This window comes from Melanotaenia boesemani, chromosome 17 (genome assembly GCF_017639745.1).
Source record: "Melanotaenia boesemani isolate fMelBoe1 chromosome 17, fMelBoe1.pri, whole genome shotgun sequence".
In the NCBI taxonomy this organism is placed as follows: domain Eukaryota; kingdom Metazoa; phylum Chordata; class Actinopteri; order Atheriniformes; family Melanotaeniidae; genus Melanotaenia; species Melanotaenia boesemani.
This window is the reverse complement of record NC_055698.1, coordinates 20,070,829-20,098,277: the sequence shown is the minus strand read 5'-3', so window position 1 is coordinate 20,098,277 and position 27,449 is coordinate 20,070,829. Positions and strand designations below refer to the sequence as shown.

At 38.2% G+C, this 27,449-nt stretch overlaps 3 protein-coding genes across 4 annotated transcripts; 1 reads left to right on the top strand and 2 right to left on the bottom strand.

Moving 5' to 3' along the window:
- Positions 1-98: 98 nt before the first annotated feature.
- Positions 99-4,790, top strand: LOC121657044 (40S ribosomal protein S19). Of its 2 annotated transcripts, none has more exons than XM_042012402.1 (6): positions 99-131; positions 400-470; positions 1,998-2,098; positions 3,671-3,854; positions 3,943-3,997; positions 4,414-4,790. In XM_042012402.1, exons 2-6 carry the CDS (start codon positions 400-402, stop codon positions 4,459-4,461), a joined length of 459 nt encoding a protein of 152 aa, XP_041868336.1. In that variant the 5' UTR covers positions 99-131; the 3' UTR covers positions 4,462-4,790. The 2 variants fall into 2 exon arrangements, with proteins under 2 accessions (XP_041868336.1, XP_041868337.1); XM_042012403.1 differs by having other exon boundaries at positions 115-142.
- A 2,892-nt stretch (positions 4,791-7,682) lies between these two features.
- Positions 7,683-11,472, bottom strand: LOC121656550 (trypsin-3-like). The gene is made up of 5 exons (XM_042011591.1): positions 11,352-11,472; positions 11,048-11,201; positions 9,983-10,236; positions 9,181-9,317; positions 7,683-8,385 (listed from the first exon to the last, which is right to left on the bottom strand). The coding sequence occupies exons 1-5, from the start codon at positions 11,389-11,391 to the stop codon at positions 8,236-8,238; spliced, it is 735 nt and encodes a 244-aa protein (XP_041867525.1). The 5' UTR covers positions 11,392-11,472; the 3' UTR covers positions 7,683-8,235.
- Positions 11,473-13,719: 2,247 nt separating this feature from the next.
- Positions 13,720-21,910, bottom strand: LOC121656549 (histone-lysine N-methyltransferase 2B-like). Its single transcript, XM_042011590.1, has 10 exons — positions 21,751-21,910; positions 19,286-21,611; positions 18,877-18,996; positions 17,601-17,719; positions 17,347-17,472; positions 16,911-17,163; positions 16,641-16,751; positions 16,441-16,524; positions 16,230-16,359; positions 13,720-14,872 (listed from the first exon to the last, which is right to left on the bottom strand). Exons 1-10 carry the CDS (start codon positions 21,908-21,910, stop codon positions 14,600-14,602), a joined length of 3,702 nt encoding a protein of 1,233 aa, XP_041867524.1. The 3' UTR covers positions 13,720-14,599.
- Positions 21,911-27,449: the final 5,539 nt, after the last annotated feature.

Here is a 27,449-nt window from a genome sequence, read left to right as displayed (position 1 = left end):
ACCTTTTTAAATGAGGACAGTCTCCCTTCATCCTCTCCAGCATCCTTCCTTCTGCTGCTCCACCGCATTAGCTTCGGCTAACCTGCAAACGACACCTTCGAACCTGAACGCTTGGCTGGGTGTTTTCAAAGATATATGAAAAGTAAGCTTAACTTCAGAAAATAGAGAATAGCAAAGACGTATGTAACTGTCTGGGCGCCATGCTTGCCTGCTATCAGTTACATATACACCAGCTTAACTAGCTAGCTTAAGCAACTGTTAGCAAAAAAAAAAAAAAAAAAAAAAAGGAGGGAGAGAGAGAGAGTTTCAACATGTCCAATAGCGCGCGGCACATTTCACCTGCTGTACCTTGCCTTATCCGGAAATTTTTAAGCTCATTGTCTCCCATTTGCTTTTTAGATGCCCAGTGTAACAGTGAAAGATGTCAACCAGCAGGAATTTGTCAAGGCTTTGTCGGCGTTTCTCAAAAAGTAAGTAGAATAGAAAGAAATAGCCACCAGTGATGCCCTAAGAGGCAGTTATTACCTGTCAGTCACTGGCTGATGGACTGAGAAGATATCTACTGACCTCAGTCTAATGAGATAATGTTTGGTATATATGAGGTTACCGATTTCCTAATGTCCTTGTTTATTATATGTTAAAAAGTAAACATTTATTTTATGGGTTAAATAAATAAATAAAACTACACCTGCATTTTCTATCCCTTCGGTATTAGAAATACATCTCATATGGCCATTTATAGTTTCTTATGGCACTTATGACTCAGGTACAGCACTGGCAAGTGTTGTGTTAGACCAATGTGGTCCAGATATTAGCTGCCAGCTTGAATGTGGGTTACAGGAAGTGTCTTGTGGGCCACATGTGGACGTGGATTACAGCAAGTGTTGTGTGGCCCAGAAGTGGTCCAAATATGAGGAGCTGGTCTGGACTGGACAGAAATTACAGAAGGTTTCTTATGGGTCACATCTGGCTAAGTTGTAGCAAATTTTGGCTTCCACCCTTACATGGAATCAACGCAGTAAATCAAAGCTTAATATGGGCCAAACCAAACTGCAGAAGTGGGCCATATTTGGACCAAACATTTTTTACTATCTGGGTGGGAGAACTGTCATGGGCTTCTTGACTGATTTTGTGAAAAGAAGCAGAATCATTTCAAATTTCAATGCAACCCATTGGTTTCTTAAGTGGGTAGCTTTTTACTAACTGGCTTATTATAAATCATGTTATAGGCCTACTGAATTTGACCATATTGAGCAAAATTGAATTAAAACTGGACAGAGCCAGACTTGAATTCAGTTTGCTTTATCTCTCTGTGAGGTGACCTGAGATCATTTTCATTTTGAAATGCTGATATTTAAATAAACATAGCTTAATTTAATTAAACTGAATTCAATTAAAACACATTTACATTCAAATATGTATGCATAAAAGGGTGGTGCAGCTCTAACATAAGCTCCATCAGCCTGTCACTAAAGCCAAGCTTTCTGTTGTAGCACTCCCACTACAGTCATCACTAACAATGGACCCCTGGAAACAGTGGGTCACTTCCAAGCACTGACAAAAACAGGATGACAACTCAACTGTTTATGTTTGTTTTGTTACAAGCATCTGTTGTGTTTCATTACTGGGACACTTTTCTCTGCATGGGATCAATGTCTTGTCTCATAAATCAGCCACATCCTCTTTGAATGATAAGTAGGTCTCTCTGTTTGTGAGTAGATTGATTTTCTGTCAATGAAAAACTTTAAGTTCAACAGAAACAGGCTAAATTTAAAAAAATACGCTGAAAACAACATTGAGAACATCAATCCTGCCTTTTTTTCTTTTTGTACTTTCTGTTGCAGAAAGTAACAGTGTACCCTGGATACACATATGGTTCAGGCCATTATTATCGTTTATTATTGTAAGTGTTTAAAAGATCCCATTTTTGTAATTAACGTGTAAGGAAACAGTCCTATTAGTTTATTTATTACATCAACTGATAATGAATTTTTCAGGTCTGGCAAACTGAGAGTCCCAGAGTGGGTTGATACTGTGAAGCTTGCCAGGCACAAGGAGTTAGCTCCCTGCGATGACAACTGGTTTTACACCAGGGCAGGTTGGTTACTTTAGAAATGTTTCCCATAATGCATTGATTCACCCACATACAGATGTGATGATTGAACTATTCATTTAGCAAACTATTTAATCATTAAGAGACATTTAAATGTACATTTTGAGTCCATTAGATCAGATATGCAGCTTTTCTTTGACTCAGACTATTAATTGATGTCAATAAAAGATAAACAATTAGAATCTAAACAATTAACCAGAAAAAGAAGTGATTGCAAGAGAGAAAATGGAACGTAAGCATGTATTGACTTAATGAAGCGCAATGAAATTTTTAATCGTTGTCTCTTGTATGAACCCTCAGGTAATGCTGCATTAAAAACAAGCATGGTTATCTACTGAAAATCACTGTATAGGCTCAGGAACACTTCCAGCAAACTGTGTCTGTGAACACAATTTGCTGGGTAATCCATAAATGTAGGTTAAAGCTCGTTCATGCAAAGAAGAAGTCATGTGTGAGGCAACCATCTGGGCCAAAGCTCATTTAAAAAGGTCCCCTGTTTGCTAGCAATAAAAAGGAGTCAAAGTGGCAGATTGGTCTGTAATCAGATTAATCACAATTTAAAATTGCTTTTGGAAACCATGGACATCGTATCCTGCAGACTAGAGAGGAGAGGGACCATCCAGCTTGTTATTAGCAGACAGCATCTCAGATGATATGGGGTTACATTAGTGCCTGTAGCATGGGCAACATATGTTCCTATCCAGCATTAAGGGAAAGCCTTGCATATTTCAGCAAGACAACAACCATATATTGCATCCATCACAACAGCATGGATTCACAGGATGCTGAACTGGCTTGCCTGCAGTCCAGACCTTTCACAAATAGAAAACATTCAGAGCATCATGAAATAAAAAATTTATAGCGGAGATCCAGGTGTTGATCAGCTAGAATCTTGAATCAGACAAAAATGTGACATTTCTCGTCTAAAACTCCAGCAACTGGTCTCACTTCCCAGAAATTTACAGACGGTTGTTAAAAGAAGAGGGATGTTACACAATAGCAAACAACACTCTGTCCCAACTTTTTTTGAGATGTGTTGCTGCCATCAAATTAAGTGAGGTAATATTTTCCATTAATTGATTATAATGCCCTGCTTTTAACGTCTGATATGTTGTTTATGTTCCAATGGGAATAAAATATAGGTTTATGAGGTTTGCAAATCATTGCATTTAGTTTTTATTTACATTTTACACAGTGTCCCAACTTTTTTGGAACTGGGATTGTACACTGTCCTGTATATCCCAGGTTTTCTGTCTTTATCGAAGCTGTTTCAGATGGTCATGTGATTTACAATCCTACACATCCACACGCTGAATTTTCCTAAACTTATAAATACATACAATAAAAGCACATGCACAGAGCAACTTTAGCTGATATGGATGTTATCTATAGAGGCTTATCAACTCCACCAGTGGAGTGAAAAATGTCACAGACGTGATAAAGTGGAATGTTTGAATTCATGTGTTCTGGGTGAACAAGTCAGAAGTGTTTCACATGATAAAAGAAGTACACATTGCAACATATAGCGTGAACTGAACTATTTGAATGTCTGGCCAGCATCTACGGCTCGTCATCTGTACTTGCGAGGAGGTGTGGGCGTGGGCTCCATGATCAAGATCTATGGAGGGCGTCAGCGGAATGGTGTATGCCCTGCCCATTTTAGTGTTGGCTCCAGGAATGTGGCGAGGAAGGTCCTCCAAGCTCTGGAAGGTCTCAAGATGGTGGAAAAGGACCCCAATGGGTAATAAGGATGAACACTGAGCACAAGGCTCTGAGGTGCTGATTGAGTAATACATTTATTTATTTATTTTTTACATTTGCCCTGACAGTGGTCGAAGACTTACTCCTCAAGGCCAGAGAGACCTGGATAGGATTGCTGGTCAGGTAGCTATGGCACATGTACTCATTTTATTAGTTTGCCCAACCCCTTTATATAGTTTAATCAGTTTTAAATGACTCCAACATTTTTATTCATAAAACACTTAATTTACATTGGTACAAAGAATCCTTTCCTGCTCATTTAATCATATAAAATTTGTAGATGCTTTTAATAAGAGTGACTATCTAAGAGAGTTTTCAAACACAATGAAACACAAGTGAAAACATGATCATGATAGCGGATAGCTCATAAGACACTCCCTGTGTCTACAGTCAGCTGTAGTGGCTCCCCCTTGTGTTTTGTATCAGTTATGTTTACAAAATATTGTAACCCTACATTTATGTGATGATGCTGCATATTTACTGTTTCCCTGTGATATTATGGCTGTGTGACTGGGCTGCCTTTTCTCTTGTATGTTCAGGTTGCCTCAGCAAGCAAGAAACAGAGAAGTCTACAAGGCACCATTTGAGGAAAGCATGCACTGAAAACTGAAATGTGAAATGCAGTTATCTTTTATTGCTTATTTATTCAAATTTGCTTGCCTTCCACATGAACCCCAAAGTAACCTTGAACAAAAGACATTTTATGAGATGCATGAGTCTATAATACAGGACAGTACAAATGAAATATTATGCATAAATGTTTGGAACAGTTTTTGCTTTAGACAGAAGCACCGGATCTACAGTATCACTAAGCAAGAGCATGTTAATGTTGTTGCCCGTCAATGAGAAGCTGTATAAAGCTATATAAAAATTAAAGACGTGATGGATTCTGCAACTCAGAATATTATGTGAAAGCAATTTATTAATGAGGTGTTTATGGATTAAATAACAGCACACCATGTTTTCCATCAAATCAGAGTATTCACACTGATAATGGGGTTGTTTTTGCCAGATTTCATATTAGTGTTTCTCAGTTGCTAAAACATAAACCCCATTCTGTGAACCAAATTCTCAGTGACCTAAATTCAGGTTTCAAATAAAAAACACTCTTGGCCAAATTTTAAACACTGTTCAGGTACTTAGAAACTTATTTTTTACTAAACCTAAACACATTTCACATTAAACACTGGCAGTAAAATGAGAACACAACTCCCACAGCGCTGTCTCAGCTCAAAATTGAACATACATGTTTCTAATGACGTGATCAGACCAATTAGGCAGCATAAAAGTAATTTCAAAGTGCACAGGTGGCACATGTGCATCCATCTGCAACAGACAGAAACATATGGAGAGGCAGAGAAGGAAGAGTTCATGTGAGGTGATGGAGGGAGAAGAGGCTGAGGAAGACTGAGCACAATTACTATTAAAATTTGGTCAACTATTGTACACCATGTCCTTGTTCATGGAATCAAACTTTATTTATAAAGCACTTTTCATGCAGAATTGCAGCACAAAGTGCTTCACAAAAAAAAAAGTTTTTGCATTGTAAAAGCATCCTAAAAACACCAGTAGTCACGCACCAAAAGTTTATCACAAAGACAAATCAAACCACAAACACACCTAAACATGCTCTCTCTCTCTCTCACACACACACACACACACACACAGATTAAATGAACATAGAGCTTAGTGTCATGTTTCAGATGGTTGGACTCAGAAATACTCAGTTTCCCAGGGATAGGTATAAGATCTTTATTGTACAGAGTGAATAATGAGATTGTGCAATCCGGTCTTTCTCAGATCGGATGTCTGTGGGCACACGAGATAGATGTTACAGAGCAGGCAGCAGATGAGGATTCTGAGAGGGATTGAGATTTCACGTACCAGCAGTGGGTAATCCAACGTGGGGCAGAGTGTAGAATCCAGTGACTGGAGAACGGCTGCCGGGAGGGAGACTGCTGGGGTACGGGAGGAAAACTGCTGAACAGAGGAGAGGTTAGTGGAGGAGTACAGGTTGCAGGCGGGAGCACCATAAGGAGGAGACCGCAGAGGCAGTGTCCGAAGGTTCCCGTTGGGGGCAGATAAATTTGTCCGTGATCTGAAATCCAATCCTGTTAAACAAGCCAGTGGTCAAAGAGCCAGGTGATCCAAATAAACAACCAAAGCAGAGTACCAGACAGGGGGTAGGCAGAGTCGGAATCCAAAGTACTAAGTCGATGGCAGGCAGGCAGGATAATGCAGGCTGGATACATGCAGGGAAGAACCAAGACGATCTGGCACTGAAGGGATGTCACAGAGCTGTATAAATAGTGCTTGGGACAGGTGGAGCGCATCAGCCATAATCATGAGCTGGAGGAGATGATGCTTTCAGGGCGGCTGGAAAAACTGAGCCTCACACCACAGATCATGACACTTAGTTATAAGCTAAACTAAAAAGTTGGGTCTTGAGCCTCTTTTTAAAAACATCAACAGTCTCTGTGGCCCTCAGGCTGTTCCACATGGGCCCTGTCCCAGGTTTTGGTCCAAACATTGGGAACAACCAAAAGGCCGGTACCAGAGGACCTCAACGTCTGTGAAGGTTTGTACTCTAAAAGCAGGTCAGATCAATAAGAAGCTCCAAGACCATTAAGACCTTTATAATCAATGAAGAGAACCTTAAATTTGATCCTGAAACGTACGGGGAGTCAATGCAGCGATTTCAAAACTGGTGAGATGTGTTCCCACCCTCTGGTCCTCATCAGAACTCGTGCAGCAGAGTTTTGGAGTAACTGTAAACTAGAAATATTCTTTTTAGGAAGACTAGAGGTCTTACAATAATCGGCTAGATATAAAACCATGCATCAGTACCTTTGTGCTGGCAAGAGAAGGAAATCGGCGGACTGATGATGTTTTTAAGATGATAAAATCCTGTCTTTGTTGAATGACAATGAGGAAGACAGGACAAAGACTCCAATTTAATTTGAGCAGATTCTCTGTGGCCAGCATCCTCAGGACATTCAGAGAAGAGAGCAGGTAATGGTTTCTTCCTGTACAACATTTGACATACAGTGAACTGTTTATTACAATACTATTTTTATCAGCTGCATATTTTTTGTAGGTGCATATTCCCCTTTGTGGAATTGAAAAATAGCCATATGAGGGTGGAAGGACTACTCTTTTCTCCCACCAACAGGAAACACTCAATGTTGACATGATCTTTCAAATTAATGTCATTTGACTCCATGAAATCCAGCAGAGTGAATTTCCAGACCAGCGTGCAGTTTAAGTAACTGGGGAGTCCCAGCCATCAAGCAAACCTGGGGCCATAAAACATTGAACATCTTCTTACATTTCTGGGTGGTCTACAGAATATTATGGCCGTGCATGAGCATCTGCATCCTCATCCTGTATATGTCATAGGTTGGGGTAATGTGAGCTTTCGCTGTTCCTGTCCTGATATGCGAGTGGTTCACCAAAACCCAGCGTTTTATAAAGGTTTTTCTTTCACTTTGCAGCCCCTTCCTGAATCCAGTAGACAAGTTTTACATTGTGTGGGGATGGAAGGTCTGTAACCATCAGCCCTAAACCAGAGGGTTTTTCCCCAGTTGTTTCCCAAGGGAAAATATTGCCTGTGTTGTGGATTACAGCTTTTTTCGATTGTTTACACTCAATTTTGAAAACAGGGCTCCTTTTTTTCTAGCAGCTCAGACAATTAAACAAAGATCAAACCCATTTTTTCTGAACATCGCAGTTTGCAGAATTAAACACATCAGCCAAAACCATTAACAAAGTGAGGAAAAATTTATTGTTCCATCGTACATGGTTTCAATCTATTACACACTTCCATGAAAAATTCAAAACATATTTGTAAAACCCCTTTTTAGGAAATAAAATGATGGATTTTATACAGAAATATTGTTTGAGAGCATGGTTGTGAGAATTTAGATGACAAATATATTGACAAACCCAATTCATTTTTTATGATTACTATGAGATATACATGGAAAAACGCAAATACTATAAACTTACTCAGCACAATACTGATCCTGCAGACTGAAAATATTTATTTCTTACTATATTCTCAGTGACAATAACATGTCATTCAACAAGGAAAATCAGAATCAGTGGAAAGCCAGAGTTCTGTAATGAGAAGTAAGTAGCCTCACAATCCTTATCTGTGTCTGAAAATGCACGTAGAGCTTTGCAAAACAATGTTTTGCAAAAAGCGTGAAGCTGAGTATGTGCTTATTGTGCAATTCTGGAGAGGCGTTTTGTTTTTTTGCATGTAATTGGGGATTTTTTTTAAGTTTTGAGAAAATGGATGGACGTTTCAGGGAATGCATTATAGCAATTGTGAAACTAATGAAAAGGTAACTCGGTGTTTAGTGTTGGCTCATGACAGAGCTGATCCAGCTGTTGTAGCGGCACACACGGGCGTAGACGCTGGGATGTCCTGGCATGGCACAATCATAACCCCAGGACACGACTCCCTGCAGCTGTCCATTACACACCAGAGGACCACCAGAGTCACCCTACAGACAGAGGGGAATAGAATTTTTAATGCTCGGTGTTCAGCTTCAATTCAGTAGCTACTTTCTGCAAAGGCAGTGGTTTTCTGTTAGACCAGGTGAGAATGGTAAATGGACTGTACTTACATAGCATTTTTTCTAGTCCTATGGTATGTTGAACATTCAAAGCGCTTTTACACTACATTTCTATGTGTAGTTTTGTTTCTAGTGTGCTCTACGTAAGTAAAACCAAGGTTTTTAGGGGTTTATTAGAGAGGAAAAAATGTTCTCAGCAAACCAGATGTCTTTATAGAACTTTTCACCTTTCAATAATGGTTGACAATTAATATCTTCCCACTAATGGTAAACTATTTCCCCAATCTATCACTGACTGTAGATGCCATAAGCCACACCTACTAAAACATATGAAATTTCATGTAATAAAACCACTAAGCTGGAACATTTGCTAGTTGTTAATCATGCTTGTGTTTGGGTAAATCAGTGGTGTTGCTCATTTAAATATCTTCTCTTTTCTTCCATTGTAGTTTACTAGAAGTCTAAAATATTACTTGAGCACATGTAATTGGTTTCATGCCAGCAGTGATAAAATAGTAAACCATGTTGATGTGATTTTCTCTGACAGCTGCAAACAATAATGCAGTTAGAGTGGGTGTAGTGGATATCTGTAGTGTGATATTAATGACAGACTTTTTAGAGTAAATGTTGGATGTTGTGGGTGTAAGTAATGTTTAAGAACTCAGGAGCTCTACTGCACTGCATATACTTCCTGTACGTTCACTCTGGTTTATACCAGCTCACCTGACAGCTGCTGGCACCTCCCTGCATGAATCCAGAGCACACCATGTTATCAGTGAAGAGGTGGGGGTAGGCGTTCCTGCAGATTCTGTCATCGATGATGGGCTGCTTCAGGCACTGAAGGTTGTCAGGGAAGTTGTCTGTAGAATTAAAGAGAAAGCCTCAGTTTGATTATTTATTTATTTATTTAAAAGCCAATTAGTTTTACTTTCCCCGAGCTCCACAAGAACAAGTTACCAGCATTAGACAAATGCTGTTACATTGTGAAAGTACTCTGGTATTAATGTTAATATGAGCAGTTTACTAACTGGGTCATTAATTAGTTGACTGGCAAGTTTATCTGGTAAATTTCCAAATCTAAAGTAAAGAATTTTTACTGTAAAACAAAGCAGATTTGTGATTTAAACCTTGTGGGCAAAATAATTAAATAGATAAAACAAAAAATGTAATATTCCCAGCAGTTGCAGAGAAATCCTGGTGTATGTATGAATTATATGCTGGCGTCTATTGGCACACCTTCCAAATGCTACCTTGTACAATGTCGCTGGATGACTCTTTATATTGTACACATACTGTTAGATTCCCTAAAACTGATCCTTGTTGGTCATAGCTGTACAAGCCTCTGAGTAAAAAAGCCTGTCCTATGTGATCAAGACTCATGAGATCCACAGTGTGACCAGTTCAGGCTCTGCAGGGTAGCTGCTGTTTATCATCTGTGTTGTCTTTGAATAAGTCAGTCATGAAAGTCACCCCAGGCCTGATCTGAGATTTACACTTTTAACCTTTCCTTTCTAATTTAACTTACTGCCATTGCTGGCCATGTTTCCCCAGCCAGACACCATGCAGTTCTCGTCAGCCACGGGGCAGCGAGAGGGCAGGGACACGGTCTGGACGTAGCTATTGAGGGTGGCAGGGTGGCTCAGCTTGATCAGCATGATGTCGTTGTCCAGGTTGTAGCTGTTGTACTGTGGGTGCGTGATCATCTTGGCACCATCAATCCACTGCTCAGTGCCCTCATTCACAGCGATGTTATGCTCACCAAGGCGGACCTGAATACGCCTGGTTGCAAAGAGAGAATTAGGACAGTTTAAACAAAAAAATAATTTTCTAATTGAGATAGCATTATTTAGATGCATCTGCTATAAACAGCAGACACTGTTGCCACAAAGGATTTCTGTGTTGAGGAACACATGTTAAAAAAATTAACATTTATTTATTTACTTTTCAAATTTTTTCTGTAAATTTCCTAGGCTGTGATTGTGTTTATGGCTATTTGTCAGCTCATAAATTTTATTTTGGAAAGTATATTTATAAGATGAAAATATGATAGTTTCCTCAGCTCTTTAGTTTTATATTCTTTTAAAGTTATTTGTCTATAATGTGTTCCTACAATTATTTTACCACAACCTTTCACTGTATTTTTTTTGTTGTTTTGTTTCATGACAGATAAAAGACCAATAACTGAGGTATTGATGGCAATTAATTTTAGTCTCACCCAGGAATCCAACACACCAGGACAATACTAGCTCTGGTAGAGTAAATGCACCGTTCATTAATGATGTTAATCACATTTGCCTAATGAAAGAGGTTAAACTGATGTGGATGTGATGTATTTATAATATATCAACAATAAAATTTACTCTGAGTCCTAATTTTATGGATTTGGCATCTAAACCAAATTAAATGGTGTGTTGTACTTCTCATGTACTTAACTTTATTTAAATCCATTATGTTTCATTCAGCATAAGAATTCTGCAACCTTGTTTGCCATCAACTAATATCATCCAGTGCAACTATCACTAAATGTAGTTTACATTTATGCAAGTGGTAACTGGAAAAAAATGTCTGAAAATGTGACTTTTGTACTTACGATTTGTAGCAGTGAGCAGCAGAAACCACCCACTGGCTTGAGATGAGCGAACCACCACAGAAGTGGTATCCAGCATTGAGAGAGACCTGGTAGGGAGCAGAGTGCCTGGGGCACTCATATCCTCCAACTACTTTCTCATCCTCAGCTGCAGCAACTAATAGAGCGTATGATACAATAAATCAAGAACAAGGAAAATACTGTAAAAGTCATTCTGAGAATGTCACATTTATATCTATATACAGCTGTGCAAGAATAAAATTTACTAAATTATGTCATAGAAAGGTAAAACTGGTTTGTGCCTTACAGGCTGCTCCAAGCAAAACAAGGAAAACCAGGACCTTCATGGTGACGTCCGACTGAATGCGGGGGTAGCCCAGACCGAAGCTCTTTTTGAACTGTTGTCCTGCCTTCACATTTCCAACATTTCATGGTCAGGAGGGTCAAAACTCACTCTGTGATGGGAAAGAGCCATATGACAGAAGTCAACAGAAAGACCTTGATTTATGCTGCCACCTCAGACTTCTTTTAAATGGACAGAGCTCTTGATTTTAATTATCTAACTGGAAATTACACAGAAGCTGTTTGAACAGGAGTAAATTAAAGATTTGTATCAGTTACATAGTTATTGCAAAAGAGGAACAATTAGCCATAATATGACATAAAACAGATGTTTCTTACTGCCTGATTATTGTTCAGAAATAGATCAGTATTAACTGTTGGCAGTTCACAGTTTGCAGGTGTCACTGGTCTCAACTCAGCAGCACATTCAGCATGTTCTCAGGTAATCTGTGAAAAAACTGATAAGACTGTTCCAAGCTACAGAAAAAACATGGGACCACAATATGCATACAAATGTTTCTCTACCTGCAGGTTGAGACTCCTCAGTGGACAAAGAATAATTGCCTTTATATGATGATTAAACATTTCTGGGGAGTAAATTTACTCGCATTTTTAATTTAAATTCACAGCACTGAAATACTGAGCTAAGATAAAAACATTAATCCTGCAATTCCTAACAAGTAAATACACACTGTAAATTAATCTATTGAGTTGTGCTTGGCAAGGTTTAAAAAAAGAAAAGAAAAAGAAGAGATCTGGTTATATGGCTCAATTTCGTTTACATGAACAAAGATTATTAGTCCGAAAATCATTCATTATATAATCCTCAATAATATGAAACCATAATTTAACTGCAGTCTGTTGGTTTCCTTAGTTGCGCTATTATTTTTTTATGAATTGGCTTGAATAAATACTGATTGGATCACAACGAACTGGCAGTGCCTAAGATGATTTTATGAATTGACACCATATAAACAAAGTTCAATTGAATTTATTTTGTCACAGTAAACATTTAGTCATTTGAGTTTCCTAAATGTTTAAACTAGTAAAATTGGTACTTTTAATAATTTATAATTATTTCTATTTAGTTTTTTTTTTATTTTTAATTAGTTGCTATTCTTGTTTTTACTCTGTTCCATGATTTTTGTCATATTTTTTATTTATATCAACAGCATTCAAACATAATCTGTGATATCTATATTTCTTGTATTTTCCACTATTTCTTATGCGTTTATAGACCAAAATATTAACAGTGCTCTTTTTTTTTAAAAAAAAAGGTTGAGTGATTTATTAAACTATGAGTAAAAACAGAAGCAGTAATTTGCAGCTCTTTTATATCCCATGTTCTGTTGGGAATATTAAAAAGACCTTTTTAGAACTAAAACCAGAGATTTTTGTTTCCATGTATTCCCAGTAATCATCGTTTCCAAAGTGACATTTTTCCTCTGATGCATCATGTAGAATTTCAGCTTCTGTTGTAATATGTGCAGAATGCTGCTTGTTAATTAAAAAAACTAAGTTTCCCATGAATACAACATAATCTGAATGGCAGCATATGCATCTTTACTTACAGAATTTAAGTTTTCAGAGTTCTAGCAGCTCTATAGCATCCATGTATACGTTGCTTTTTAAATTTTCTTATTTTATTTATTCAATCATGATAAATGATTGATAAATTACATTATGTTAGATAATTGCAGGATTGTTTAGACCCTTTCGAAGAAAAGGTGCTTCTCACACACATTATCAATGATGTGGGCACATTTAATCAGAAGTTCACTTTTAATTTTATTTGATAAATTCTGAATGGTAAAAACATTAACAAGAGGAAGCAAACTGAACAAATTAATATTTAACAAATTCAAAAAAAAAAAGTGAAGGTAAAAAAATATTTAACAGGTTTAGAATTTTTTATACAACTATTTACAGATAAGGATCCATTCTGAGCCAGTATAGTAGGAAGGATTTGTGACAATATTTCTAAAAGGAAAAAAAAACTATATACAATCAGTAGCTTAATGTGGCTGCCTAGTCAAAGCAACAGCACAAGGTATGGTTGACTTCTGTTCATGACAATCAGTGATTAATAGTACTGACAATCCTTGTTATACTATCAAAATGTAATGATTTAAAAGGTCAAAAAAAGAAAACAGTTTTACTTAAATGTGTAACTAAACTCTTGCTTAACACCTTTGAGGTAGTACACCTTCACAGTCATGAACAGGAAAGTAAAAAAAAAAAAAAAATCTTTACTCAGCAGAAACTTCATTCCTGTAAGTCAGCCTTCATTTACAGATAAGTTTAAAAGCTAAAACACATCTATATCAAATCAGTTTGTTGAATATCCATTTATTGTTCAAATATACAAAATAGAAGGGATTGTGCAGAGTAAGATCACCATATTTGTGTTGAACCCTGCGGTGAAAACATTCCCTCATGAGCCTTGAAATACACAAATAAGCAGATAAAGAACAGACTAATAGTGGGGTAAAGCATTCAGATCACAGCATTTCTGCTATTACAAATAAAAAGAGAAAGTATCAACTGACTGAAGAAGGAAAACAGTTTGGGTGACTATTAAAACTACCTTTTTGGATAAATGTCACCAGCACCGAATATACTGAAGTCCCTGCACACCAGAGTGGAGATAAAACGTAGCTGCTCTACAATGTACACAAGGTGCTTTGAGTCTTATGTGTTTACTGTGGAAATAAAAACATGCCCTGCCTGCCTGCCTGCCTGAAGGTTGCATCAAAGTAAGGTGCTGAATAAATTCTCCTCATCCTCCTCTTTGATCATGTATTTACAGAGACACTGTCACCAGCACAGGAGTGGATCCCTCTTTACGCAGTACTGCATTCAGGTTATACTTGTGTGCGCCGCTTGTAAGTGGTAATCACTGCAAGACCCAGTTCCAGCAAAGCCACTGATGACAGATTATAGAAAATTAAATCTGTGATGGCTAGACAGTAGACGACTCCAAAAAAAAACAAACAAAAAAAAAAAACAACAAGCTTTGACATATGGCTCCGATTTCATTCGTATGACTGCTAAGAGCCGCTCCGAGGACAGACATGGACAAACGTGCTTGTCAAATGAAGGTTTTGTGGATCAAATGACCTCCACCTTACGGCTTTGCCACCACAGCTACTGTCAGAATTTCAATAAATAAGATGGCTTTTTTTGTTATGGAATACTTGTTTGCGTTATGTTTTAATTTAAGAAGCGACGGCATCGTCTCGCTCCGCAGTTGCAGTGCAGCTTGTTGTCGTCCTCAATGGGAAACTTGTAGTCGTAGGTGAGCTCTTCTCCACGGTATATCTTCCTCAGGGCAAAGATGACTATGTGCTTGCGGCCGTCCACATTGATGACGCGAGAGTAGCAGTTCGGCTCGCAGGAGTGGTTGATGAAACGGGCTGCGTTGCCTTGCATCGTCGCATCCACCACGTCAAAGTCATCAATGCGGAACATGTAGCAGCCGATGCCCTGATGTAAAACGACAAAACAGTCATTATTTACAGATGTCTGATGCATTCAGTAGCATAAAAATGTAACATTTCCTCCAAGAATTTTTCATCAGTTAACCTTTAATATCCATTAAAGGTAGGCATCTCTTTAAGCAATAGCTGTATTATGTATTTGCTCCTTCTACTTTCACATCAGTTCAGCTTACTTACAGAGAACAACCCCACACACTCATGTTTTACCTGCTAACTAGCATGTGAATGCATTTGATCACCAAACATTAAAAATAAACCTAGCAGAAGAAAAAAAAAAGTGCATCTTGATTACAGCTCAGTAGCAATCCTGCTGTCTTATGTAGTATCATTCCTCTCAGCCTGCTGATTGATCTGTCACTCACAGATTGTGTAATAGAAGGTTGTATTAGCCTCTGGTGCAGGAGTAGATTAGCGGCCTTCACTCTGCATTCCTCAGGGAGCCGAGTGTCCATTACCTCTTTCTATTTGCATCACAGCATGTAAGGAAACATATTTAAGATGCAACTCAGTTTGTCAAGTTTACATGCTGTTATCTCCGCATGGCTCAGTGTAGAAGGACACGTCTACATAGAAAGTACTTTTACTCAATGGACAAAATGTCAGTTTTCTTTACATGTCAAACCCCCTCCTGCTTCCTTCTGCTTCACATTAAAGTAAAGCTGCATGATTTTTTTACAATTTTAACCTGATTTTCTCCTGTGTATGGGTGTGTATGGTATGAAACATTAATAGGTAGATAAGGTTCATATAAAGAGAAAATGCCAAGTAACTTGCAGTGGTGCAACAATACAGGACAATACCCAAATGCAAAGTTAAAGTGTTTGTACCTGTAGTCAAAAGTTTAAGGTTGCTACAAGAACTGGCATTAAATTTTTCTACTTTAAATATGCAGACTATTCTTTTTGGAGCTAGAGAACAGCTGCAGCAGGTCTACTCAGGGGTGGATCATCATTTGACTTTGGAAAAAGCTGCACTGGCACCCTATTCATTACAGTGTGTTTTAAAATCCAGGTTTTAGCATATATAGCTTTAAATGATCAAACACCAGTTTATATCAGTGACCTTTTGCAGCCTGACATTCCCAGCTGGTCCCTGAGATCACATGATCAGGGACCGCTGGCTGTGAAGCAAACATGGCTGAAAATCAAAGGTGACAGAGCCTTTGCAGCAATGGCTTCCTCCCTCTGAAACTCCCTTTCTCTCTCTTTCTCTTTTTAAAGCAGCTAAGAAGTAGCTTTTCAACTTGCTTTTGCTTCGTTTTATTTGTATTTATGTGTCCTATGTTGTTTTGTGTTTTATTGTGTCCCACTTACCCAAAAATTATCATGAAATTTCTTACTAACCTTGCCGTCATAATATTTCTCCCGCTTATCAGTCAGGACAGAGCGAATGACCGTGCCAGCATACTCGATCACCATCTCTCCAGCCTCAATGTTCCGCTTGCAGAAAAGCCCACGACCGTGAATTAAAGACCTTCAAAAGAAAAGTTGAGAAACTTATGAGTTATCATGAGCATGAATAAAATGAGATTCTCAGGGTTTTTGTTGTTGTTACCTGTAAACTCCTACTGCTTCTTTAGAGGTTTTTTCCAGGTGTCTGAACCTCATTGCCATGGGAAGCTCACTGTTCGTGGCTCTCCTGATGAATGAAACACAGACCAAGAAATGTTAGCGTGAACGTCTGTGCCTCTTAACTTCCCTTGAGAAAATTCTCACACTCAGTCAACAATAGTGGCACTGATTTAACGGACTAACCTAGAGGCTTTCAGTGGGAATTCATCCTCATCTTCATCAAACGGGCCTGCAAGGTCAGGGAGTGCTCTGTGCTGTGATGCCAGGAAGTTGAACATGTCAAATGTTGCCTTCCTAGTTACAGAAACAGGAAGGAAAAAGAAAAAAAATAATAAATTTGCTGTGCACTTTAATAGAAAATACAGAAAAGATTAATGAAAGCACCCTTTACTGACACATACAAGTTCTCAAAATAAAAAAAAAAATAAAAATTGTGATGTAGAGTAACTGCACCGTGTGTAGACTTCAGCTCGTGCGCAGCCACTTGGATTGAGGGGAAGCTCTTCCTCAATGTCATCACAGCAGTGGAAACGGAAGCGGTGGCGTTTGCAGTTGGCGGCGCCCTGCAGCTGCTCCAGCAGGAAGATGACAGCGTCATGGACAACGCCAAGCACCCGCGGGCCGCTCATCACACCCAGAGGAAGCTGCTTCAGGTGAAAGCCTGCTCGAGCTTCAAGGACGCCGTCAATCACAGCACGCCAGGCAACTGAATGAGGACAGAAGTAAAGGATTCACACGCAACGCAGGCTGTTTTCCTTTCATGTGTTCAGAGAACAAGCCAGAGGAAGACTTTTTTGTTTTTTCTTAAAATGCATTCAGGTGCATAGCAGTATATAAATACACTGGTTTATTTCTGACAAATGAATCAAAGAAACAAAACAGCTCTTACCTTCTATGCTGTTCGCTTTAACACTGAAGCCGTCATCACTGGTGATTTCAAAGCGCAGGTGGGGCTGATTCATGTACGTCTTCTTCCTGTGTCTAAGTGCAGGCGCATCTTCTTCTGAGCTAAAACCTGCAGAAATAAAAGTCATAATAAATTCAAATTTCACCTTTTTTGAAAAGGACACTGGATAATGAATGCATAAAAAAAAAGCAACAATATGAGACCCAAACACAAACATGAGATGTTCAGCCTCAAACCTGTATACGGGCCCCATTCAGAGAGGTCTCCGTGGCGAGCACTGACCCACGTATGCGTTTTACCTTCAGGCCAACTGTTGGTTTGTGGGAAAGTAGATGGACTCTCAGCCTGAGGACGCCTGAGCAGGGAAAAGAAAATTAAGTGAGCAGAGTATAAAATTGGATAGTATGTCTTTGAAGAAAAAACCCCCCAAAAAACAAACAAATAAAAAAAAACTATAAGTAATTACCTAGCATGCTCACTTTTAGTAGCAAATGTAGGTGCAATTAATCCCACCCACAGGTGATAGCAAAAAAATAAATAAATAAAAGTCTTGGGCTTGAAAATTTTTAAGGTGTTCCTCATTGACACTGCTATAATTGATCGTAAATTTCAGCACAATATTATCAATATTATCAATCATATTACACTTCCTGTTGAATCTACAACTATTTCTATATTAAAAGCATTTAATTCTAAATTGTTTAAAAGCAAAATTTACACACTTTTCGTGAAAGAGATTATTTTAAAGATTGTTATTTTAACCACTGACCTGTGCTTTGGCAGAGCCAGGTCTGTGGTTATGGTACAGCAATATATATATATATATAAAAAAAAGATGGTAATAGTGATACTCCATGTGACCACAATATGGTCCTCACACATGTAATGCTTACCCAAAAGTAAAGTTTCCCATGTTGTCATTGACAAAGTGAAAATGCTACCATACCCTGTGCTGGAAAGCCCATGTTCTTATCTGTGCTGCAGACTGGTTTGAAGGCCACATTTCTTAGGCAGACTCAGGCTGTTTGGGGTCCGATCTGAGATCATGCTCATGTTCTATGTGCATAGTACTAGTACTTCCCTATTACTATTGAAGAAGTTCTTTGCACAAGATAATATAGAATGAATTTATGGAAGTAAAATAAAAAAAAAAGAAAATGGTTAACATATTCTAAAAGAAGTGAGAAGAAGCATGGCTTGTTGGCTCCCACCCCTTTGTAAAACTTAAAAGTAACATTTATACATGTATGTATTATATGTACATATAAACAGTACATAGACTTCTCCTCGTGTCAATTGGGTAATGAAAAAAAAATTAATACAAAATTACCAAAAATCATTAATGATCATTGCCTCTAAAGAGCATGTTTTTTTTATATACATGATTGCTGTCTGGTAAGATATATAAGTGAATTTCAGTAGTTTTGACTGTATACAAAATGGATCTGTGTGTTTTATTGCTTATTTCTGCAGGATGACAAGTGACTGTAATGATCTTAAAAACAAACAAACCTGCAAGGTGTAGGAAGTGGTGGAGCAATGATTTTCAACGGTTCCACCTTAGTCTTGCTCTCCCGGTCCAGATCGAGAACATCTTTTGTTGTTGGAGCCTTCATTCTAACACCACTCATCCTGTGGGTAAACACACACACAAACAAACAAAAAACAAAGATGCTCCACTTGAAATGATTTTATCTTTTTCAGCTATCTGAGGTGCTGAAAGTGGTTGGATTAATGCAATGATTATTATGAGAGACAACTTAGTCAACTCAATCGGAAATAAAGTACTGTAGGTTATTTTTTCTGAAAGGTTGTTATTCTGCAACACAGAATGAAAGAGGAATCGCATTTGAAAATATTGATATTTGAAAATATAGTCTGGATGTGTAGTGGGGTAATAAAGACATTATCATTTTAATACCTTGCTTCCTGAACATCCTCCAGCTCAGTTGATGGATCCTTCAAGAAGTCTATCTTAGACTTCTTCCTGGAGGGCCTTTCAGACACCGAGGACACTCTTTTGACTCTCACTTGATTACGTGATAAAACTGATGTTTGCTCTTTAGGAAACACACTGGGGGAGTCTGACCGACTGCATGATGATCGATCCGAGTCTTCTGCATCTGGAACCTTGGAAGGATTTGGATGCGCGGCTTTTGGCACCCGAGTGTTGGTGAGAATGATGGGTTTTGGCCTCAGTGCGTCCCGGTGAGTAGCCATCGCTCTGTCAATGATAGCCTGGGCAGTGTTTTCTTCAATGTTCGGAAAATTAGCTGGCGGAGCAGTCTGTATGCTGATAGGAACTGAAGCAGCTGGATTAGCGTTGTTTTTCAGAGGTATCACTCTGAAAATGAATTTTCTTTGTGAGGTTGTGTGGTTACTGGCAGAAGCGACGTTTTGGACCGGAGGACTGGCCTGAGGTTTTATTATGACACGAGGTGTCGGAACAGAGTGATGCAAAGTGGAGCCACTGTGGAGAATCTTAGCAACCTGGCTAATTTTATTATATGCAGGTGAGTTTGAAGCTAGTGTCTGAAAAGTATTTGTTCTGGGGTCTTTGATGAGAATCTGCCCCTGTCGGTTGACGAGCAAGACCTGACGGGCAGGAGTCTGTGGTGTGGGTGAGCTTGCTGCCTCAGCCGGACTCTGAATCACCACTTTCTGCTGCTGCTGACCCTCTGGCTTGGAGCTGTCTAAGCGGATTGCAATAGCTCTGCCTCGTGTAGCCCCTGGCTGAATGGGTAAAGCGTTTAGGCCATTGATTATTATAGGGGAGGTGACTGGGCGTGGGACTGTACAGATAGTTGCAGGAGCAGCGGAAACAGAAATGTTATCTACAAGCAGACTGGGTCGTAGAGGCAAGGGCACATTGATTTTTGGCTGGTACTGAGGTTTTGGAAACAGCTGCCTGGGGTTTGATGTAGTTTGTTTTGACTTCACTATTACAGTTTTAATTTGTGATATGGTAGATTTTTTGGTTTTGGACTCTGGAGAGTGATTAGGATCATAATCAGGATCATTTAAATCGTCCTGAAATTCTTCGACTGAGTCAGCTGATGAGCTACTGTCATCGTTGTCATCAACCTCAGTCTGGTTCGAGTGTACAACAGAGCCATCTTCAGCAGAAACAAACTGACCCGTAACTGTGTCCAAAAATACTTCATTTTGAGATGTTTGCACGGGTGATGTCACCACCACCTCCTCCTCCTGTAACGACAGCTCATTGTTGATGTAACCTGAATCCATAATATCAGGAGGTGGGAAAATTTCCTGAAACTCTGGTTCAGTTGTTTGTTCCTCAGTGCTGGACTTTGACTCAGTGTAGATTGACTCCAGTCTCTTTAAAGCGACTGTTAACTGTTTTGTAGGTGTATTATATGTGTGAAGTTTAGTTTCTTCATCAACATCCTCACTTTCATCACTCTCTGACCCTCCGTCTGCCCCATCCAACTGAGAGATTGATTGTGCTGAAGGGAGCTGGCTGGAGGTGTCTGAGCCACCTGCTGTATCACACACCACTGTACGTGAAAATTTTAAGTAATGGCTGGAGCCTTCATCTTCAAAGCCATCCTCTTGATTGTCTTCCCGGATCTGTACATCCTGCACCACGTTCTCCACTTCCCCTCGACCTCCTTGTGATCCACAGTGAAGTGCAACATTCTCAGAGAGCAGAGCTTCATCAAACTCTAGCTTGGCGTTCAGCATGGAGGCCACAGCTACTTCTGTATCAGTGTCAAACACAGTGTACGGCAGCTCCTGAGACATTAGGTGGGATACTTCCTCCTCCAGGTTATCAGGAGCAAGTGAGATCCCATTCGTTGTGGCCACAGCTGCATCTTCTGCCTCAGATGACGCCAAGAAATCTTGAGGAACCTCTGCAGACACTGGAGTTGTGATTCTGAAGTTCTGCCGCCCCCTGGGGGAGTGAGTAATTGCTTGCTGTTGAGGCGAATGCTCTGCAGAGATGCTAGAGCTGGATCTAGGAGGAGAGTTCCATACTGGGGATGTTGAGTTTTGTAGTGATAAAGGAGGAGAAGCTGATCCGAAGTTTGATGGTCTTGGAGGGGAGCTGAACAGGGCAGATCTGGAGTGGACGGGTCCACCAGAGCGGAGGGTTATTGGTACAGATGGGTCGCTTTCAGTTGGTGAGGAACTGCAGCGACTTCTTGATGAGAGCCTGCGAGGCCGACGGGTGTCCTCAAGGTCTCTCAGCGTCAGGATGTGATGGGATTTGTAAGGAGCAGATCCTGATAGCATTAAAAAAAAAAGTGTTAATCAAATAAAAGAATATGAAGATCTGGACTAACACTTAAAATACAGTAAAATTGTTTATACACAGACATAAAAAATAACTTAAAAAATAACCAAGACAGTTACTGCACTTACCCGGTGAAGGAAGTGGACGAGATGATCCTCCAGCAGGTTTCCTGGTCTGTGTGTAACCAGGACTTCTAGATCTAGGTGTGTTGTGTGTTTTTGAGTTGGGTGATGGGGTTGTGGACTTCACTGGACTGGATGAGGAGCTTAAACGTTCTGGGGACTCCATATCTGCATAAAAAATATATTTGTAATAGAAGTGGAAATCGTCAAGGTATCCCAAGGAAGAGGAAACAACCACTAAAACAGATTATTTTAATGTGTTTAAAGTACACTTGGCATGATTAATTCCAGTTATTAAATTCTTAATCTTGAGTACTTTTAAATTAATGTTGCACCCATTATAACTCCAAACAGTTTGTAATTATTTCAGTATAAAAAAAGACTTTCTGTAGGAAAAAAAGAGGATTTGCCTTCGGATTGGTTGATTTCCTAGAGGTTTGTGAATCTGTGCTACTCCAGTCGCACCAGTTGGGAAGCTACTGCAATTGTTAAATAAGGAAAGACTAACACACGTTATGTTTTCTTGTAGGATATCACCTCAAATCCAGAACTGTAACTATAACTGGATGCAGCACTTTACAGCCAGATCTCTGCATGGTAAATATTCTCATTAGCTGCATTTGTCCAACACTAAAGATGAAGATAAAGATGAATATAAAAAAATTAATCTAAAAAATTAACGCATTTAATCGCACTTTCCAAACAACGCGGAACAGTTGTCTGTGCACCACTTCCGGTACACAGATTAAATTAAATTGAAACATATGTCACACTCAACTATATCAGTGCTGCCATTTGAACTACTTTGGTGGTATATTTAGTGAGTTTTCGGCTCCATCTAGTGACTCTTTTTCAAAGAAGCGACAAGTGACAAATCTAGCAATTCTTTCTGGTGTTATTGGAGCGTTTTGGAAAGTGATGTGAAAGTATGTTTACTCTTCTCAATGAGCAGCGCTTTTGCCCCTCCCCTGTCCATTTATGCTCACAGCTGCCTTTAGAGCAGAAGTTCACCTCTGCTCCATGACCGGAGTGAAAATGAAACGCATGAAGCTGACACCAGCTGATCCCACCCTGGCTTACCTTCAGATATTAATAAAGAGTATGCATGAAAACATTTTAAAAGATAAAAGTATTGTAACATGTTGTAGACCCTAAATTAAAGTAGAGCTGAAGCTGCTATCTTAAGCAGTATAATGGCCTGCTGCCACAGGGATGACTTACAGAGACAACCTAACTCAGGTATTTATTAGAAGACAACAGAGCTGTCTCTGCCACAACTCACGCTGCTAACAGTTTTCACTGTTTTTTTTCCTCTTTCTCTCTTCCCACACGCCACTGCGTGCACCACACATCCGTTCCTCCCTCCAACATTCACAGCCTGTTTATTTTGGGCAGGGATATTTTTTTTTCCTTTTTCTACTGTTTTGATTTTTTTCCAGACATTACTAGAGCTTAGGGTTAAAATATTAATGTCCACAAAAATACATTTTAATGAAAAAGGGCTTTTTGGGGCAAATATTGTTATGCGGTTAACTAATTACAAAGCCTGTAATTAATTAGACTTGTTTTTTTTTGTTTTTTTTTATGTTTTTTTGAGAGTCATTGTTCCAGTTTTCATCCAGCCTTCAGATGTAGTGTTGTGAATCTAGTCATAGTAATCCAGTGGATGGGAAATGACTTGGAGGGTGGGGAAAAAATCCTAATGTTGGTAAAAATGAAAGAAAGCAAGTGAAACTCTAACAGGTTTCTGTAGCTAAGTGCAGTATTTTTTTAGCTTTTCTCTTTATGACTTATGGCTTCATCTGAGGAAAAAAAGTTTCTTGAGGTTTTTTTTTTATTTGTTTTTTGTAATGGGTGATTTTATAAGAAAATGTAGTTTGTTCCCCCTCAAACTCTGTTGAGTTTAGGTTTATGTATACACCTTTGTGTTATCAAAATGTGGTAATATTGCACAGGAGGAGAGATGAAAGGGATTTTAATAGCAAGATACTGAAAATAATATTTTTAAAAATCTATATTTGGCATATCGTAGAAGCTGTTTGCCAGATATGACACATGATTTCAATTTAATCTGTATTTGACATTAAATCATCAGAAAGATGATGCCAAATAATGTTTTTCTGTCACTGTTTCACCATCAGGTTCAAATGTGATGATTCAGATAGGTGGTCAAGTAAGGGAAAAGCTCAACCCTGGGTGTGTGTTGGGTCTGTTATGCATAAGAGAGAAGGGTCAGATGAAACCAGGACATAGTTGTTCTGAGTGATTATGTTCATCATGATGGGAGTGTCTTCTCCAGGCTTAACAATGTTCTCATCACCAGGGCTTGAGAGGTCAATGAATGGAGATTTTGAAGTTTTGACGGCCAAAGTCTATATTAAAGTCCTCATCACAACACCCTCTAACATATGGCTTTTGATCGCCATGGAAAAGCTTTAATTTGGCGTTCAGTCCAGCGTTAAATTACTCCCCGGGCTGACCTCTGTGGTCCTGTCAAAAATAATTATCTCAGAAGGTGCTCGTTGTCAGAAACTGATGTCTACCGCAGCCTGGACCGAACGGTGTAACGCCATCCTCATGATGATTGCAGGCTTGTCTCCGAAGCCTTAAAAATGGGAAACGTTTGATTTAACTGCATTGAAAAAAAAAACATATTTATGTTTTTATATAATAAGTGTAAGTTACTATGTCGTTTGAGTAGTGTGAGTATCGTGCTCACATCTTGTGTTTTTTGCCCTTAGACGGCCAAAATATCAACTTTAAGAAGTTTAAAATTAAAACTTTGAACAACACAAAACATTCAAAGATGCTGGCTCTAAAATAATACTTAGTTAAACTTTATTCCCAGTGTTTTTATGATTATCATGACTTTGTTTTATTTAAATTTTATATAACTATAAAAATGTTGAGATTAATTGTTTTTGTATCACGTGTCCGGGCCAAGATTCTTCCTAAAACAGATCCTTGTTTCTTTCTGATTTCTTATCTGTGAAGCGATGTCTTATTGTTGTGATTTTCTGTCAATGCCATTTCACAATTGATCATGAATACATATTTGTTTTGCCTTATTGCCAAAGCTTTGAATGTACCACTCAAGTTCATTACATGCATTCCTCAAGAGGACTAAACGCTCTGGATCACTTTCTTGTTGCTCACAGGAACATTTTCTCCTTAATTATTTAGTTTCAACTTTTAACATGTTGGAGCCATTTTTACTGTTTTTCTCTAAATGTAGCTGTAAGGCCTTTTCTCTTTTTATGTTTTGGGAATGTCATAAAATCTAATTAGATTTATTTCCCAAACTTTCCTTTCTTTGCTTTGACTACATTGTATAGTGTGACTTGTTTATCATTTTTACTGATATGAACAGCTTTGTAAGTCAGAGAAAGAGGACAGTTTAAAAAAAAAAAAAAAAAACGTGAAATTTGACCTGGCTTTGTGAGATCAAAGTATTTAAAGTGGACATTTGGATTTTTGTGTTTTAAAGAAGCTAATTTGTGAGATTACAATTGAATTTAAATAAAAATGTTCATCTAGCTGTTTTATTTCCCGGTGTGTATTTTTTTTATTTGTGTTTTGTGTCATTGTTTGCCTCCAGACAGCTTATATAACTGGTGATGTAGAGTAACACATAAACAGTGATTGGCTGTTTAAGACTAAGTTAAAAGCTCCACCCTCACCAGTCTTGTTTGTGACTTCACTGGTGGACTATGCACCTGAGTCACTGCTGGGGAAAAGCTTGTGTATTTGAAAAGATGACTCACTTCAAACTAGAAAACCAAACCGAGTCACAATTCACTGGATGAAATTTTAAGAACTTTCAGCTCTGAAATAATAAACGTTACAAATCTTTCCTTTACTCCAAAACTCTTATTCTGAAATATTGAAAGAGATGTTTGACCCACAACTCTTAAAATTATTAATGATGGAGTTTCAATAATGATGGGACATTTTCCTGGGTAGCTGTGTGTTTAAAACTGCTATTTTAATTGAAGTGAAGAATAAAATGACTGCATTTGGAGAAGATAAGGATCATTTTTTATATATAGATATTAACAGGTAAGTTTAAGTCAGGGTTGGGCAAGTTTGGTCTTTGATGGCCGGAGTCCTGCAAATTCTTTTGACGTTTCCCTGTTTCAACACACTTGATTCAAATTAATGAGTCACTGAGCAGAACTTGATCAGCTGTTGGGTCCATTTAATTTGAAATCAGCTGTGTTAGAAACATCTAAAAACTATAGGACTGTGACTCTCTAGGACAGAACTTGCCTTCGAGTAGACTTTATAGCATGAACAAAATACTGCCTTCATCACCCACAACACAGGAGTTAGGGGGCTCAAGGCTTGTAATAAAATTTAAATGGCTACATTTCTGGATGATTGTTTTCTAGTAAATATTTGAATCCCAGAGGAGGCAGCCATCGAATAATGCCGCCACATGGTTGCTATAATTAATAAAAAGGGAGAGCATAGCACAACTGTCATGTAGCACTTAGTTTTAAGAAGTCTGACATATTTATTAATATTAGAAGAAGATACATAAACTTGAGTGTGTGACACTTTTTAATTTTTCTGTTTTTGACAAGAGATGCAATCAGACTGTGTTTACGATTGTGTTTGACCAACTAAATGATTTTTTACAAGTTTTACACCATCTGTTGTAGCCTTAGGGAATATTCATTCTGTTTAGGACGAACCAGATCAGTGCATTTTTATTTTTATATATTTATTTTTTTGTCTAAATAAATTGTAACAGATTTTTTTAAATGAATAACTTGAGTCATGTAAACTCAGCAACAGCTTGTATGATTTTTTTATGATTATTATGTTGACATGATGTCATATCTGTACTTTTAAACCCCTTTAATCTTAAATTTGAATTTATTTCCATACTCATTTCTGTGATTCATGTGATTTAAAATGCCATACAAATACATTTGAGCTGGGATCAGAAACTGAGTAGCAATAGAAGAATCACTGGTGAAGAAATAAAATATAAATATCACTCTGATCTTATTAAACCATTAACAGATATTACATAGAATAAGCAGACCTAAATAATATGATCTGATAATTTCCCTCACCTCTTTAAAAACAGCTGAGATGTCATATTTCCATCATCATTTCTGCATGGTTTTTTATCGTTTTTATAATTTGCTATAGTCTGATTTTGGCTTTGATTATTTCACCAACTAAATTTGAATCATCTGATATTAAAGTCAAAGCTTTGGTTGCAAAGTCAGCAAAAACAGCAGCACAAACTGGAGCCAAAATGAAAACACGGTTCTTTAAGTTATAATCACAAATTCAGCATTAGAAACTTCATGAAATTGCAGGATTCCTGTGTTAGTTTTACATTAGTGTTCCTTATAAATTGCACCTAAATATTAAATGATTAAATGACCCCTCTCACATTTTGAAGGGTAAGGTTTTAGTCTTTTTTTATAGATATATTTGTATGTTTTTTTTTCATAGAAGTTCATAATTGCATTGTTTTTTGGGAATTTAGTTTTTTGTCTTGTTTTGTTTTTTAAGCATTAAAAGCAAAAGTGTATACCTGATTAATATAGTATGGGGTAGTTTAATATGTGTTATAAACGTAACTTAAATTTTTTTTTTGGGGGGGGGGGGGGGGGTATAGTGAGCTTGGTAAGGTAAAGAGAAAGTTTTATTAAATTATTTCTGGTTTTCAAACTGCATAAAGT